Source organism: Choristoneura fumiferana, chromosome 14 (assembly GCF_025370935.1).
Source record: "Choristoneura fumiferana chromosome 14, NRCan_CFum_1, whole genome shotgun sequence".
In the NCBI taxonomy this organism is placed as follows: Eukaryota; Metazoa; Arthropoda; class Insecta; order Lepidoptera; family Tortricidae; genus Choristoneura; species Choristoneura fumiferana.
This window is the reverse complement of record NC_133485.1, coordinates 17659410-17675175: the sequence shown is the minus strand read 5'-3', so window position 1 is coordinate 17675175 and position 15766 is coordinate 17659410. Positions and strand designations below refer to the sequence as shown.

Sequence of the window (15766 nt, the reverse complement as noted above, 5' to 3'; positions counted from 1 at the left end):
TTTATTGAATCAGGCGTAACTTTGCGGAGGTCCATATCAATGAACTAAAATAATTTCCTTGCTCACCCGCGACCTTACGATAGCTAAGCTTATGCAAAATATGCGTGTTCATGCAGTTCCTCCACCTCCACACTGTAAGAACACACACAAATCACACAAACCCATCTATCACCACCACCACACTACACTGACGCGTTTCGAACTCAAACAGAGCTCATCTTCAGAGTGACACAACCGTACACCATGCTACCAGTTGTTAGACTAACGAACCACACCACCGTTTTAACTTGTCACTGTAACTCCCCAACAAACCACATACGTTTTATGAAACAAAACAAAACTACCCACAAATTATTAATAAATTTTTTTAACCGTCCTTCAAAACTACCTTGATTTTTTATTTATTTACTGTCAAGGCATGTTTTATTAACTACCATTGCTGAAATTAGATCCAAGCCGTAGCAAGGGAGATGAAACTAAATTTACCTGCTCATTAATAATAGACCCCATACTGTTGTATCTAATTATCTCCATGCATTCTAAAACATCGAGACGAAACCCCTTGCCACAATAATGTAACACTTCATACGAATCGGAGTCCGATAAAGAATGCATGGAGATAATTAGATACAACAGTATGGGGTCTATTATTAATGAGCAGGTAAATTTAGTTTCATCTCCCTTGCTACGGCTTGGATCTAATTTCAGCAATGGTAGTTAATAAAACATGCCTTGACAGTAAATAAATAAAAAATCAAGGTAGTTTTTGAAGGACGGTTAAAAAAATTTATTAATAATTTGTGGGTAGTTTTGTTTTGTTTCATAAAACGTATGTGGTACTTGGGAGTTACAGTGACAAGTTAAAACGGTGTTTGGTTCGTTAGTCTAACAACTGGTAGCATGGTGTACGGTTGTGTCACTCTGAAGATGAGCTCTGTTTGAGTTCGAAACGCGTCAGTGTAGTGTGGTGGTGGTGATAGATGGGTTTGTGTGATTTGTGTGTGTTCTTACAGTGTGGAGGTGGAGGAACTGCATGAACACGCATATTTTGCATAAGCTTAGCTATCGTAAGGTCGCGGGTGAGCAAGGAAATTATTTTAGTTCATTAGTATGATCTAGGCTTTATAAAAATTTACGTTACGTTTTATGGTAACGTCACGTATTTTTTTTATGTTATTTCTATGTCACATTGGTCAAAATTCGCGGCCTTACCCTTATATAAGTAATCCAGATCAAGTAAGAGTCCAATTCGCACTAAAAGGGTTACATTTTTCTGAGAATAGATTTCTTGCGTGAAAATCGACTTTTAGTGTTATTATTTGACGTATGGTGGCCATATAAAGTGTCCACCTGATATGGTTCAAAAGATACAGCTATTGACAGATGGACAGACAGACATCGTAGCTTTAGTAATGGGTCCTGTTGCCACCGCTTGGATGCAGAATCCTATTATAATGCGACACACCATCTATTTTTCTGTAAAGGACCGAATGAGTGACACATAAGCTGTAAACATATTTATTTCGATAAACATCTAAAATAAGGAACAACAATTTTCATCTCTACATTTGCAATGTGTCTACATCAAATGTATCGTAAAGCTCGCGTGTAAGCATCATGTGCGTTCTATTGAATAGCAGCCGCGCTCGCGTCGTTGTCCCTGACAACGTGACTACCTGCACAACCCCTCGCCTTGCAGGAACAGCCTAAAAGCCTCCGCTATCTTATTCGGCTGTTCTTCCAGCACCATCCCGCAGTCGGAAATGTTCAGCCAGGACGTCTTGGACGGCTCTAAACGGCCGTTGAACGTCACCGTATCGTCAACATGCGGCGACAACGAACCAGTCATGTTCAGGACTGGAACCTTGATCGTGTCTGTATCTCGCCCGATCCCCAAATCAGTGCGACGTAAATACGCGTCAATAAACATCGACAGGTTTATCGGATTGACGTGTGAGAAGCACTCTTTGTACACGTGCGATAAGTCATGGTTGCGGTCTTCGGTGCTGCGCCCGAAATGATGCCACATCAGGTAATCCAGGGCACCCTGCGTCATGCCGCTGGATCGTAGCTGTCTGGTATTTATTTTCTGGTAGAGCCACTCGGTCCACCCAGCCTGAGTGGAAGTGCAGTTGATCAGAGCGAGCGCGTCCACCTTATTAGGGCTCACAAGTGCATAACGAGCCAAAACATTTGCACCCGCACCTACACCAAAGCCAATGAAAGATCTTATGCCGAAGTGACCGAGAACAAAATCAATCTGTGAGGCAAGTTCGTCGATGGTAGGGTAGATGTAATCTTCGGGCAGTGGGGCAGAACCTTCCTCTTGGCCGGGAGCGTTTACGTGGTAAATACAGAACTGGTCTAGAATGGCTCTAATATCAACGAAGTTGAAGAACGCTTGGAAGTTAGCCGCGTAGTTGAGGCCAAGGTCATGGTAGGTGATTATGGCGCGCTTGGAGCGGTTACCCCTCACTGCCACCAGCAGGTCCCCACGGGAAGTCCTCACCCGCTCCTCCACGCATGCGCCGTCGCTCTGCAATCGCCGATCAGAGGGAAAATGAAGCTGTATACTCTTCAGATCATCATCCAAGTTGTCGGAGGACATCATATTGAGCAGAGCGATGTTTTCGTGCTTCGTTGTAGTCGGCATTTTACTATTTCGGTTTTTCCCACCGATTTTAGGTTACTTCTGGTTCGTTGCGTGTCAACCTCTCCCTTTTTTAACACGCACAGCAGTGATAGGTTTCTGTCAGTTAATTAGTGATCATTAGTGCAATCCCATTAACTGCTGATCCTCGTAAATATGCAGTAACTATGAACATGTCTACAATACAGGTCACAAAATAATCCGTTGAAACGGTATCTGCGCTATTTGTCACTAAGTCACTGTATTATCACTTGTTTATTCAAATTATTTGTATTTAACCACGGAATGAGGTATTTTGTTGAGACAACCGAAGGAAATGGTCAATAATGTGTCGGCCGGACAAACGTGAATCCCAGTTAGCGGTCGCTTCGGCACTGCTCGGTCATTTCCGCCCGGGTTCGGGTAACAAACAACCTCGATTGGTTCATAAGCACACCGCGCATGTGCGAGACCGCGCGTCAATGTTTTTTTGTACGTATCACCATTTTAAACTTCCATTTCAATCTAAGTATTTCGATAGATTACTATCCATTATTTGTAAAACCACCTTTATTTTGTATCCGAGATAAGTAGTTGATGCAAATTATACGCACACCTATATTTTCGTCGTCTCTACCATGTTACAAATAAGTAGGTGCAATTCATTCATGTCAAAGCGCCATCTACTGTAGACCCAAAGAACTTCATTGGATAACTCTCTAAACTCGGGTTTAAATAGATGGTGTTAGCATCTCTGTTATTAAAAGGCAGTTTTTATATAAACAACTACCTTATAAAAGGTGTTTCCGAGTACTTCTGCATTGGCAGATTTTATAATTGCATCTTTTAAGATTTTGAAAGGCGTAATGTCGAGAAATTTAAATTTTAGTGAAACTGAAATAATGTATAGTAATTGTTAATGTTAATGAAGAGAAACTTAAATAACTCAAACCTCACAGGCATATTGCGTGACTTTTTCCTACAAAGCGACGCCTTTATTTATTAATTCAACGTAAGTAGCTGCTAGTAATAAACCTTGAAAGCCAGCTAAAGATCGGACGATAACGTCCAACATATTGGGCCTCTAGCATAGAAAATACAGGTACAAAATCCCTGTAGAATGGACCAATGAATGAATGGAATGAAAAGACCTAAATTCTAAATGAACGAGGCTAAAAATAGAACTATCGCGGCTATCTTGCTAAACTTCACTTTTTACAGGTTTTCTGCGAATTTCGCTGTTTGTATTTTGTTCGCGGTTTTTAGTTTATATTTTGTGATTAGCACCAATAATTAAAAGCACATAATAATACTTCAGTTATATAAATAAAATAAGGCGCCCCTCGTATCGTCGGGTGAGAATACGTTTGTGCCATACGCCTCATACCTTGGTTTACAGGAGAGCAAAATAAAGCAAAATATTTAATTTTACATTAAGTTATATTATAGTGTGGATTTAAAGTAAATGAAAGAAAGAAAGAAAGAAAGAAAGAAAGAAAGAAGACATTTATTCACTAACACAGAAGACACACATATACCTACAGCAAAACGAACACAAATAAAATAAAAATAAAAATACAGAAAAACACATGAAAATATTAGATACAATATACACAATGTTGTGTGTCCCCGCGAAAGTGAAACGGTCGCTGACTCAGCATTATGCTGAAGCGTTAAATGGTCAAAAAGGTACACATATATACTATTCTTAGTACAATAAACATACACTCAGTATAGTGTTATTAATGAGATTTTTGCAGATTTGCGATTGCTTAATCCATTTTTAATGAACAGTTGTTTATCGTTTAATGTATGATATGCTCATGATATGGCACAAATACTTGGATATGGCACCAGACGGTTCATTACTTTTAATTAAATTTGTACCACATCCATTATAAATCTAATAATTTTAGAGCTTTTTTGTACCGTAGATATGTCAAATTTTTTATTATAATAAGAGTTCATAATAAGTTTTTGGTAAAAATTCAATTATTCATATGACTGACTGTACTTTTTGTCAACTTTACTTGCATTGTCACTCAAACTACATTTGGATACCAAATTTGGTTTGGTGGTGGTACCTTCTGTTGTGACCGTTAATAAATCATTTCTAATCTTTCTTTCTTTCAAATTTCAAGTCAATGCCATTAACCGTTGAAGAGTTCCGTTAAGTATTCCAAATTTTAAGTCAATCTGACTAATGGAAGTCGGTCAAATTTAACTTGCAAGATTTGATTACAGACAGACAGACAACGGGACAGGTGAAACTAAATAAAAGCCTGTAAAAAGATTTATCGTCTTTGGGCATGAATGTCAACATAGAATGTCCGATAAGTATTTTGTTTACTTGTAATTTTATAATGTTTTTCTCATTCGGAATGAGGGCTATCGCGTATGAATTCGCCGCTAGAGGCGCTAGTGTAGCGTGAGGTCTCCGAAATGTCAAATCTCATAGTTTTTGGGTGAGCTACGCGGGTTTATTTATAATTAGAATATTTTTGGTGAATATTTTACATTACCTGAAATTAATTATGGCTGTCTGTGTTTTGAGACAGTTTTGTCTTTCGGAAACTTTTGTCCTCCTTTTTTCCGAACAAATCGGGACAACGCAACACTGTGGTTGCTCGATATTTTTTTGGTACGGTTTTAAGGTGTATTAAATATGATTTTATTCTAAACTTTGTTTTCACGCCCGTAATAACAGACTTTGAAAGCCACACTTAAAACCTTACGCAACAGTGGCGCCATCTAGAAAGCAAAAAACGATAGCCCTCATTGGTGGTAACCTTCATCCATCATTTAAAAATGTTTATTTTTGATTTCTTATTCCTTTTCGGTCTCGATGTTAGAAGGTGATTTGGTATGATCGTAACCATGTCTTCATCAAATTCGTATCTGCATTAAAAATGAAAAAGATTGTCCGAACTGAAAATCATAATGTTTTATTTTCAAATAGTGAACATTTGTAAAATTAAAAGTTTTGGCACTGATTTTGTAATCAAATAAGTCATCTTTATGTATTTGCATAATCTGAAGTTCGCTCGCTCATCCACAACATCACAAATTAATTGCACAGTTTATCTCGAAATGCAGTTGTAACTGATTGATATATAAGTAATCAATATAAATATACCACGCGTCATATAAATCTGCCTAAAAAGTACTCAGTTTTGACGCATTTTCGAGATAGGTACCTAATTGTCGAACCAGCCCACAAATTTTCATGTAAATCGGTTGAGAGCTGACCTGTAGAAGAGAACAGAGAGAGAGAGAGAGAGAGAGAGAGAGTCGGACTCGGACACATCGACAGGCATATTGAAAGCATTTTGCCCAAGCTGAAATGGAGACACTTCGCTCGCGATTCGTGCTCGCTCGGCCAATAAATATCTTAGGGACAACAACTAATTATTTTGGGGACAGCACAAATTAGATTTTTGCCAAATATATCAAAGACCGCAGTTCCATCTGCGTTTACACATAATGCGAGAGTGTAAATCCTATTAAACGTAAATCGGACCGTAGGCAGCCATTAATTAGGCTCTCGGCGATTTACGACCATTATTTGCTGCAAATGTGCGATTACGTCACGTATTATCTTTAGGTATTAGTTACAAATTGTAATAATAAAAAACGTCGCTTTTACAAAATACCGCGGAAGTTAAAAATATGTCATAGTCTAAAATCAACCGAATCCCACTAATTTTAAAAATTGAGGGTATTCTGGCAAAACAGAATAAGTACAAAAATTAAAAAAAAATGGTTAGATACATAGGCATACTCAATTTTTTCTGCTTTATTTATGTAGCAAAACCGTATAAGTAAATAAATATTATGCACTTATCCGGTTCGGCCAGAACACCCTCGAAATGCGAAAGTTGGCAAGTAGGTTTGCTACCTCATCACATCAACTGCTGAACCGATTTAGATGAAATTCGGTATACAGATAGTTTGAGCCTCGGGAAACGACATAGGATAGGTATTTTATCCCAGAAAATTGCATAGTTCCCGCGGGCTAGTGATAAATGAATTCTACGCGGACGGAGTCGCGGGCAACAGGCTAGTGGTTATAAAACGTCATATGGCCAATTTTTGACTTGCGCGGTAGTTGTATAATCAACCAGAATCTGTGTCCTGTATCCTGTGTATTTGCCTCCAAAATCAATGTACCTAGCTATTTTGGACAGAAAAAAATGTTTTTAATTACGTTTTAAATTGTCGATCAGTCCTTTCTAAAGTACAATATCCACAAAAGACAATTATTTATGAGCAACTAGCCTTTGCCCGCCATTACGTCTGCGAAGAATTTATTTATCACACGCCCTCGGGAAATATACAGTTTTCCGGGATAAAAACTATCCTATGTCCTTCTCAAGATCTCAAACTATCTCAATTGAGTAGTACTTATTAATTAGTTTTAGGTTTTATTTTATTTTATGTAAGTATGTTAGGTTTAGGATAGGTGATTTTATTACTGAGATATCTAATGTAACGAGAAATAACACAGTAGAAATTTGGCTTTTTACTCGACTGCGAAGAAGGAGGGTTATGTGTTTGACGCGTATGTAAGTATGTATGTATGTAAGTATGTATGCATGACTATTCCTATCTCCTCTCGTAACTACTCAACGGCTTAACCGATTTTGATAAATGATACGTCATTGGATTCGTCTTAATGACGCGAGTGACACTGGGTACACTAAATTCTTAAAAAAACAAAATGGCGGATATTTGGCGCCAAATTGTAAGTTTTCAAAAATGTTTTTTATTCAAACCTATCAAGTGGGGTATCAAATGGACGCTAATAATTAGCCCATTCTAAAAATATATGGGTCATAACCGTTTTAATATACCATTTTCACAGAAAAGTGTGAAGTAAAACAATAAATTAAAAAATCAAAAAACACGACTGCGTTAAAAAATACTAAAAAGAAGAAAACAAGCCTAGTGGGCTAGAACTTTGTTAAGTAGCTAGCTAACTTAAAGTTCAACAGTCGGGACCCATTTAAATCGTGACGCTCAAAAATTCCTACCTAATGGGTCCCGACTGTTGAACTTTAAGTTAGCTACTTAACAAAGTTCTAGCCTACTAGGCTTGTTTTCTTCTTTTTGTGGAAAATTTATTTAAGAATATAAACTTATAGAAAATACAATCATATACCTAAGAGCTAAATACTACTAAATAATAAATCTACTAGCTAACTTAAATAATATTTTTATATTATAAAAAAAGACCGCCTCGAATCGTTCCTGGCGCAAAGGTGCCCAACACGCTTGCCGCGTTCTTCTTTTTAGTATTTTTTAAGGCAGTCGGGTTTTTGATTTTTTTAATTTATTGTTTTATTAACCATATAGAGCTACCTCTTTTAGGTCTCGTGACATTTTTATTCCTCAAAGCGAAAAACATGTATTAATATTTAGTGAAATTATAGGACTATGACTTAACATGCAACTATTTAACACGCGATTTAAAAACCGGTCAAGTGCTAGCCTTATCACATACGTAGGGTTCCATTCCATACTATAGTAAGTGGACCTTTTCATAATCATCTCTCTTGATTTCTTAGGCAGATGTATGGAACCAATGAGATCAGTTAGGTAGGAGAAAGGTTTCATCCTGATAAGCGATTCAATTTCTTTGACTCTACAAGTTCCACGTTTTGAAAAAGAACAACGTTTAAAAATATATATATAACAAAAAATTTAACCGACTACAAAAAACCATGAAAATAATTATCTACCAGTCTGAAGTCGGTGCCTCAGCACGAGCCAGCAGGCAAGTTTGGGTATAAAATATACCCAAACTTGGAAGATTCCGTATAAAATACGAAATCCTTAGAAAAATATTACTTAATTTTTTCGTACTTCATAGCTACGGAACCCTATATTGGACATGTCCGACACGCTCTTGGCCAGTTTTTTTTTAATTCCAGAATTTTAGTTAAAATAACCTAACCTAACCGCTTAACTTAATTTACAGCATTATAAAGCCTGTAAACAACACGTTGTCTGTCATATACTTAATTGCTATTAACTTTAAGCATGAGAAATTAAATTATATGAAACAACGGGATATGAAAAAAAACTCCCTTTGGCACCTATTGGGTGCTGAACCCTAAAAAGCTCATGCATGCTTTCAAGTATTCAGAATATAAGATAGAACGAGAAAGCACTAAAGTACGGTACGGTATTGAAAACAGTGACCTGCTTCTGTTTAGTCAATTTTATTGTTGTTAATAGTTCAAAGCTATGTTTCATACATTACAAATATTATCTCTAACTATAATCATAACAGTTGTTCGCCTTGTAAGTACCAAAGACTAACTACTAAAGTCGAAGGCAGAGCAATAACATTAAGTTGTGAAGTAACTTACCTCGTTCGCTTAGCAATTTTGCTTTTGCAGAAAGCAGAACCGCCAGAATTTCGTATACTTGCGCCGGAGTTTGTTTGTCCCAAAGACGCGGAAGCAACTCTAGTCAAACCCGACAGCATTATCATCACGTGAGTATGAAATAATATCCTCCTAGTAGGTACCTACTTACGTAATATTATATACCAAGACTGGCCAATGGATTTCCTAGGTGGGCAAAGTTTTTTAAGTCCGAAGTGGGCGCCAAGCCTTCAAATATTAAGTTACAATTTCTTTCGTCTGTTGTCTGTTTTGAATTATACTTGGATCAGCTAATATACCTTTAAATTGGAAATCAATAATAATAAAAATACTAAATAATCAGATAATTGTATCCATAGATTTATTGTATTTAATATGTTTATAAAATAAAATACTTAATTGGCCATTATATCGCGCTGTGGGATTCGCCATTGCTCCAGCGGTGGTTAAAGCTACATGCTCCCGGTTAGTTTTTTTTTCGAATGGATGGCAAACGAGCAAGTGGGTCTCCTGATGGTAAGAGATTACGCCGCCCATAGACACCTGCAACACCAGGGGGATTGCAGATGCGTTCCCGGGTTGAAGTAACAACTAATTGTACCTACTTGTTTTTATTATTTAATATTGCTGTTCATAACAGGGCATCCCATATACATAAACATACCAGCCTATCTACATATAATTCCATTAATGTTGGTAATGTGATATGGAATAAATAAAATGAAATAGGTACCGTATTTGTTTGTGCCAGTGTCAGAACAAAAGCTGGTGCCAAGTTGCGAATGACCTGGACAGTGCGGTGGTCGCCTTTGCCGGCGCCGGCGCAGCGATCCACGCTGCTGCTGTGGCGGGCCACGCGAGCGCTCGAAAAGAAGCTGAACGGACCCCAGCCAGAGCCTTTTGTGTATGCTATTAAGAATGACGAGGTACGGGCTGTATTTTATTGAAATGTATTATACAATTATGATTGATTTTTTGGAGTCTTTTTGTATTTTTTATTTCAACTCCAAATTTGTTACTTTTACGGGTATCCCGTGAAACCATATCGAAAATACAAACTGAGACATGGATGCACAGAAAAACCAGTAAAAGAGACCAGCGCTGGGAATCGAACCCAGGTCCTCAGCAATCCGTACAAATTTTATGATTTAAATTCGGGTTTTGTTCCACATACCTTGATTTTAGAGAAGCTCGATATTTCGGCACAGTTGCATGCGCCATGATCACGAGATTCACGAGGCGACGCACAACGAAACCCGAATTTAAATCGTAAAACTAGTAATGACCGCGTTAGTCTAAAATATTGTATTGAGAAAGAAATAATCTCTAAAGGTACTAATACTCTTTGGAAACAGTCAACAGATATTTTCTTTCTAATTCCGAACGACATTAGCATAACGTATTATAAAGTACCAGTGACAATGTAATTTTATGTAATAATTAAAAAACGACATAATCTCGATTTGATAATACTAGTTTAAAACTGCTGATAAAATCTGATGCGTCGAGCCGAGGACAGGATATATACCACTCATTGAGGGAGGCCTACGACCAGCAGTGGACTATCATATCATCATTATTGATGATGATGATAATAACGAAAATTAATCCTATTTCCAGGTCTCTAGGTCAAATGAATAAGAATTTTAGTAAAGTGACTTACTTGTTATACAGCTGCTTCCTGGCGTGAACTACATATTCAACGTAACCGCGTCTACAGCAGAGGGCGAGCATACCCTTAAATCCTTCCACATCAACAACGTGCAAGGTGACCACAACCTGGAACGCATCGAGGGTCATGCCGACTTGCTGTCTGTGGTGCTAGTGGGCGGGCAAGAGACGTACGCTGACGTCGAGTTTGCGATGGAAGCGCTTGTCACCACTTGCTACCCAACGCAAGATTATTATGTAAAGCCGATTTAAAAAATCTTTTGTTTCAAAATGTATTTAATCTTTTCATAGATATAAAGTACTTACTTAAATTTTACGAGTCACTTTTGTAAACCCCAAACCGAGTGTTATAAAAAAAATGTCACTTACAAAACAATGTTTTTGGTTTTGGATATTTTTTTAAAGTATCGGAATCGACTGTGCTCTTGATTCTGAGTAGGACCATATTTTTTCTAAAATAGAAAAAGCAAAAAAGGTACACTCATTTGTGAAAATGCCCGTTAACATGAATTTTATTACTAACGGTACTTATTGACTATGGCACTGTAGTTGGAGCTCTATTATACCTTACCAAATTCCAAGACGATACGATCATTGACATTGGGTCAAAATTCGCTTGAATGATTTTTAAGAAATTATCGTAAATGTATGTACCTACATGAAATGAAGCTAATAATCATAACAAATGAAATAAATAAAGTTTGTAAGGACAAGCACTACGGTTCTATAGGATTTTTTTATCTTTCGTGACTAAAGAACGTAAATAAAGAACAAAAAATATTCTTGCCAGTTCGATTGGACGATTCAAAGTACGGAGACGGATGATAAAGTGGACACGGCGCTGACGAGTTCCCGATTGGAAATACCCGCAAACTCGCTGCGGGCTGGCTTGACCTACCTCGTTACTTGTCAGGTCATAAGGGAGTCCAATGGAGATTACATTACTCAGGTTAAGACGAATTTTAGGTCACCAAAATAACTCGAATGCATAGGAATATATCGTACTTGGATGCATACGTGTTTAATTCTAAATTTTTGTTCGAAAAATCATGGCTTAACAGAAACACAAATGTAATTCATCTCATCCTGAAGTACCTACTCTTTGCTCTGCCTGTATCCGATTTTTCTAGTGTGATCTCTCCTAACACATAGCTAGGTATAGAAAATGTTTTTAAGAAATCAGTTCAACAGTAGGTACTATTATATTTCCGTTTTTTTTTTCAGACTGATTTAGCAGTCAGAGTTTTGCGACGGAGGTTTGAAGTTTACTTAAATGTGGAACACTTAACGGTGCCTATTAACGCTGCGTTCACTTTAGAATGTCTTGTAGTAAACCACGATTACTTTGGAGATCATTTAACTGTACGTAAAGAACATCTTCAGTTAATACTAGATGCCGTAGTATATAATAAACACATTGCACAAGTTTAAAGATAGTTTTATGAAACTGTCTAAACAAACAAATACTTAGGTAAATCCTGGGACGATTGACACCAACTTACCTATTCCCAAAGTTAGTATTTTTAAAATTTATGTCTCGAGCAAAAACAGTCACTCAGGTTCTATAATCACTAGGTTATCTGGTAGTTTGATTTGAACCTATGCTTATATTTAAAGATGTATTTTTAACTGGTTTTATTTTTTAGTATGAATGGCAGTGCACTAGCGATAACAAATCCTGTGATTTATTTCAAAATGCAACCACAAACAGGCTAGTTTTCGAAAACGGATTGCCAGAAGAAGGGAAGTAAGTCATTTATTTCTTTTACTTTAGAAATAAGAAGAACCAAGCCTAGGCTTATTCTTAATATTTTTATTTAAACTTTACAAGCATTTTCAAGATATTTACCCTTACGTTAGTAATGATAATCTATACTATCGACAGGACTCGTATAACTAGCGGCTTTCACGAGATAAATGCGATATTTTTTCTCACACTTACAGGTACGAAGTGGCTCTTACCGTGAGTGTTCAGGAGCACTCCGCCGCGGCGAGCGCTGTTATTATAACCGTCCAACATACGCTACCAGTAATACAGGTATATTAATAAGTATCATATACTTAGTTATCACTAGTACGATATTTACAACTCACATTACGACCAGGTGAAATACACTATGCACTTTATTTTTAATGTGTCACAAAATTTTGTACTTACCTATTTTAATCATCGTATTTGTAGTTTTTTGTTCTTACTAATAATATCCTATAAAATCTTCTCAATAAAGTGAACGTACAAGGAATGGAGCCCATGACATTACTTATGTAAGACCAATGAGGGCTATCGTTTTTTGTCTCACTAGATGATGGCGCACTGTTGCGTGAGGTTTTTAAGTATGGCTTTCAAAGTGTTATTACGGGCGTGAAAACAAAGTTTAGATTAAAATCATATTTAATACAAAACCGTACCATAAAAATATCGAGCATGCCACAGTGTTGCATAGTCCCCGTTTTGTTCGAAAAAAAGGGAGGACAAAGGTTTCCAAAAGACAAAACTGTCTCAAAACACAGACATTCATTGCCCCGGAACGCATATTTGCCATAATTAATTTCAGATATTGCAAAATATTCACAAAATGATTCTAATTATAAATAAACCCGCGTAGCTCACTCAAAAACTATGAGATTTGACATTTCGGAGACCTCACGCTACACTTAGCGCCTCTAGTGGCGAATTCATACGCGATAGCCTTCATTTATACCCTTGTATATGCAAATAACAATATTTGAATTTGAATTTTTAAGTTATTAGAGTCTACTATCCATTATTATTTTGGTTTATTTCGTTTTCATCTATTTCGAAGTTTTACGATTAGCTTTTACGACCTTCTTTTTGGACATTAACTTTAATGATTAATAGGTAGTTTATTGATTGGACCGCTAAGTATATCTGAATAAAACTCTAAATTTTTTTGACGTAGTCACGCAGGTGACACAACTTTTTGCTTGTAGGTAAAACGTAAATTCACGCAGGGGTTCAGATATTGTATCGAAAATTTACCCGTCTCGTTTGCGTTTTTTTCGGATTTTATTTTAAGTAAGATACGACTGACCTACCAGATAGGTATGGTTTCGGAGTCTTCCTTAATTGGCATTTACATTAATTGTCCTAATTAAAACTGGCCAAGAGCGTGTCATACACGCCCAGGATAGGGTTCCGTCCGTAGCCATTACAAATAATCAAATAATATTTTTCGAAGGATTTCGTATTGTGTACTGAATCTTCCAAGTTTAGGTATATTTTATACCTTAGGCTGCTATTTACTCTTCAACTACTAATAATTCTCAAGCAATGTTAGCCGCTATAATTTTCCTTGTAAATTTGATATATTTACTACCATTCTGAATTTTTTCAAATTTTTCCACCCAACAGTTTAGATTTTAGGGGGGGGGGAAGGGGGAACCTCCGTTTTCAATGAAAATTTGCACTTTAAAGTTGAATATTTCGCAAACAGATCACTGAATAGAAAAATTGTCTTAGCAATTAACCCCCCAATGGTTTTAAAAGACATATCCAACGATACCCCACAATATAGGGTTAGTCGAGAAAAACAAATCCCCCCCTGACTTTACGTCTATGGGAGGTACCCTAAAAATTTTTTTACTTTTTTTATTGTACCACTTTGTCGGCGTGACTGAATGTATATTCATGTCAAATTATAGCTTTCTGGTACTAACGGTCTGTGAGCTTACCCGCGGACAGACAGACGGACAGACATGGCGAAACTATAAGGGTTCCTAGTTGACTACGGAACGCTAAAAACGTATACCGTCCGGACTTCACATATCGTTGAAGTGGCATACTTAGCATACTTAATTAACACACTTTTGTACATAGACATAGACCCACGGTTTTGATTCCAAATTTTGTTCCTTTTCCTAACCCCTTGCCTTCCAGATTTCCCCTTTGCCCAGGGTTCTCAACGAGGGTACTAAAACAGTTCTCGTGGCGAATGTGAGCAACGTGACGCCTCTATGTTCTTTAACTTGGTACTTCGCTGGGGAAGAATTTCTTCAGTCGCAGAACCAAGTCGTGAATGACTCTTGTGATGATTGTCAGGTAACATTTAAGTATTCTAGTAGGTAGGTAAATGATGTACTTATAGGTACACAAAAATAAAAATTATTTAGGTGGGTCGACAATTAATTACGGTAGTTATTGGGTCGGAAAAAGAGCTAAGCTTTTTTATAATTTCAGAACCATAATCAAAATTGAATATTTCTGTTTTATTATTATGTTTCGTTTTGAGCTTGACCCGTTTAAATAATTAATAAAATATTCTTAGAGATTGAGTCTTATTCTTTTCCACTAAATTTTCATTTGCTTCCGAATTCTAATATATATTTATAAACATAAATACCTACTCTATTTTGCAAACGAAACGTACTGAACTATTTAAAATAAAATACACATAAATAGCACCCATTAGCGACTTTGTAACACTATTGCTTGTATTTTATCAAGCGACAGGACTCGTTTGTTAACTTTTTATGAATAAGAGGCTAAGGGCGGCTGTTTCACCATTCATTTATTAGTGTTAACTGACGGTTAAATGTGATGCCGTCTCCATCTATTCGAACAAAACAAATAGATACGGCATCACATTTAACCGTCAGTTAACACTAATCAATGGATGGTGAAACCATGGTGAAACAGCCCCTAAGACTTCGCAATTTCGTATTTTCAGCACGGAGAGCCACTTACCGAAACTCTAACCATCTACTCTCTCGAAGAAAACTTTCTGGACGAGTTAACCGACTTTTCAAACGAGACAGAATGGCGGCAAGTGACTGCTGAGATGCCGGCGGCGCAGGGCCGCGCGCGTTTTGTCGCGGAGTGTGCATGCCGCTTTATGTTCGCGTGTGATACTAGTCAGGGAACTGTGTATGCTGAGATGTTATTCGAATTGAACAGGATTCCGAAGGCTAATGACGTGATGGTAGGAGTTTTTGCAATGTGCTTACAAAACTAAACAAAAAAGTATATTTTCATCTCACGTGCTCGTAAACAGCGTCGAAACATGCAGGCTACCTTGGTTGCAACCCCCCAAATAAAACCCTCGACCTTAATGTG

General features: G+C 37.1%; 2 protein-coding genes across 4 annotated transcripts; one reads left to right on the top strand and one right to left on the bottom strand.

Annotated features, from left to right (window-relative positions):
- Positions 1-1502: 1502 nt before the first annotated feature.
- Positions 1503-2920, bottom strand: LOC141434757 (protein NDRG3-like). Its single transcript, XM_074097192.1, has one exon. The coding sequence runs from the start codon at positions 2651-2653 to the stop codon at positions 1673-1675; it is 981 nt and encodes a 326-aa protein (XP_073953293.1). The 5' UTR covers positions 2654-2920; the 3' UTR covers positions 1503-1672.
- A 5837-nt stretch (positions 2921-8757) lies between these two features.
- LOC141434831 (uncharacterized) lies at positions 8758-15668 on the top strand. 3 transcript variants are annotated; one of them, XM_074097278.1, is made up of 10 exons: positions 8758-8811; positions 9034-9131; positions 9773-9947; positions 10696-10929; positions 11483-11641; positions 11917-12054; positions 12339-12439; positions 12637-12730; positions 14591-14752; positions 15381-15668. In XM_074097278.1, the coding sequence occupies exons 3-10, from the start codon at positions 9804-9806 to the stop codon at positions 15663-15665; spliced, it is 1317 nt and encodes a 438-aa protein (XP_073953379.1). In that variant the 5' UTR covers positions 8758-8811; positions 9034-9131; positions 9773-9803; the 3' UTR covers positions 15666-15668. The 3 variants fall into 3 exon arrangements, with proteins under 3 accessions (XP_073953379.1, XP_073953377.1, XP_073953378.1); XM_074097276.1 differs by lacking the exon at positions 8758-8811 and adding an exon at positions 8872-8935; XM_074097277.1 differs by lacking the exons at positions 8758-8811; positions 14591-14752 and adding an exon at positions 8872-8935.
- Positions 15669-15766: the final 98 nt, after the last annotated feature.

Excerpts from the sequence above, each read along its gene's own strand:
- LOC141434831 (XM_074097276.1), top strand. The coding sequence starts at position 8,879 with ATGTTTCATACATTACAAATATTATCTCTAACTATAATCATAACAGTT. Across the intron at positions 9,948-10,695 it reads ATGCTATTAAGAATGACGAG|CTGCTTCCTGGCGTGAACTA; the intron begins GTACGGGCTGTA and ends CTTGTTATACAG. Across the intron at positions 11,642-11,916 it reads ATGGAGATTACATTACTCAG|ACTGATTTAGCAGTCAGAGT; the intron begins GTTAAGACGAAT and ends TTTTTTTTTCAG.
- LOC141434757 (XM_074097192.1), bottom strand. The coding sequence starts at position 2,653 with ATGCCGACTACAACGAAGCACGAAAACATCGCTCTGCTCAATATGATG.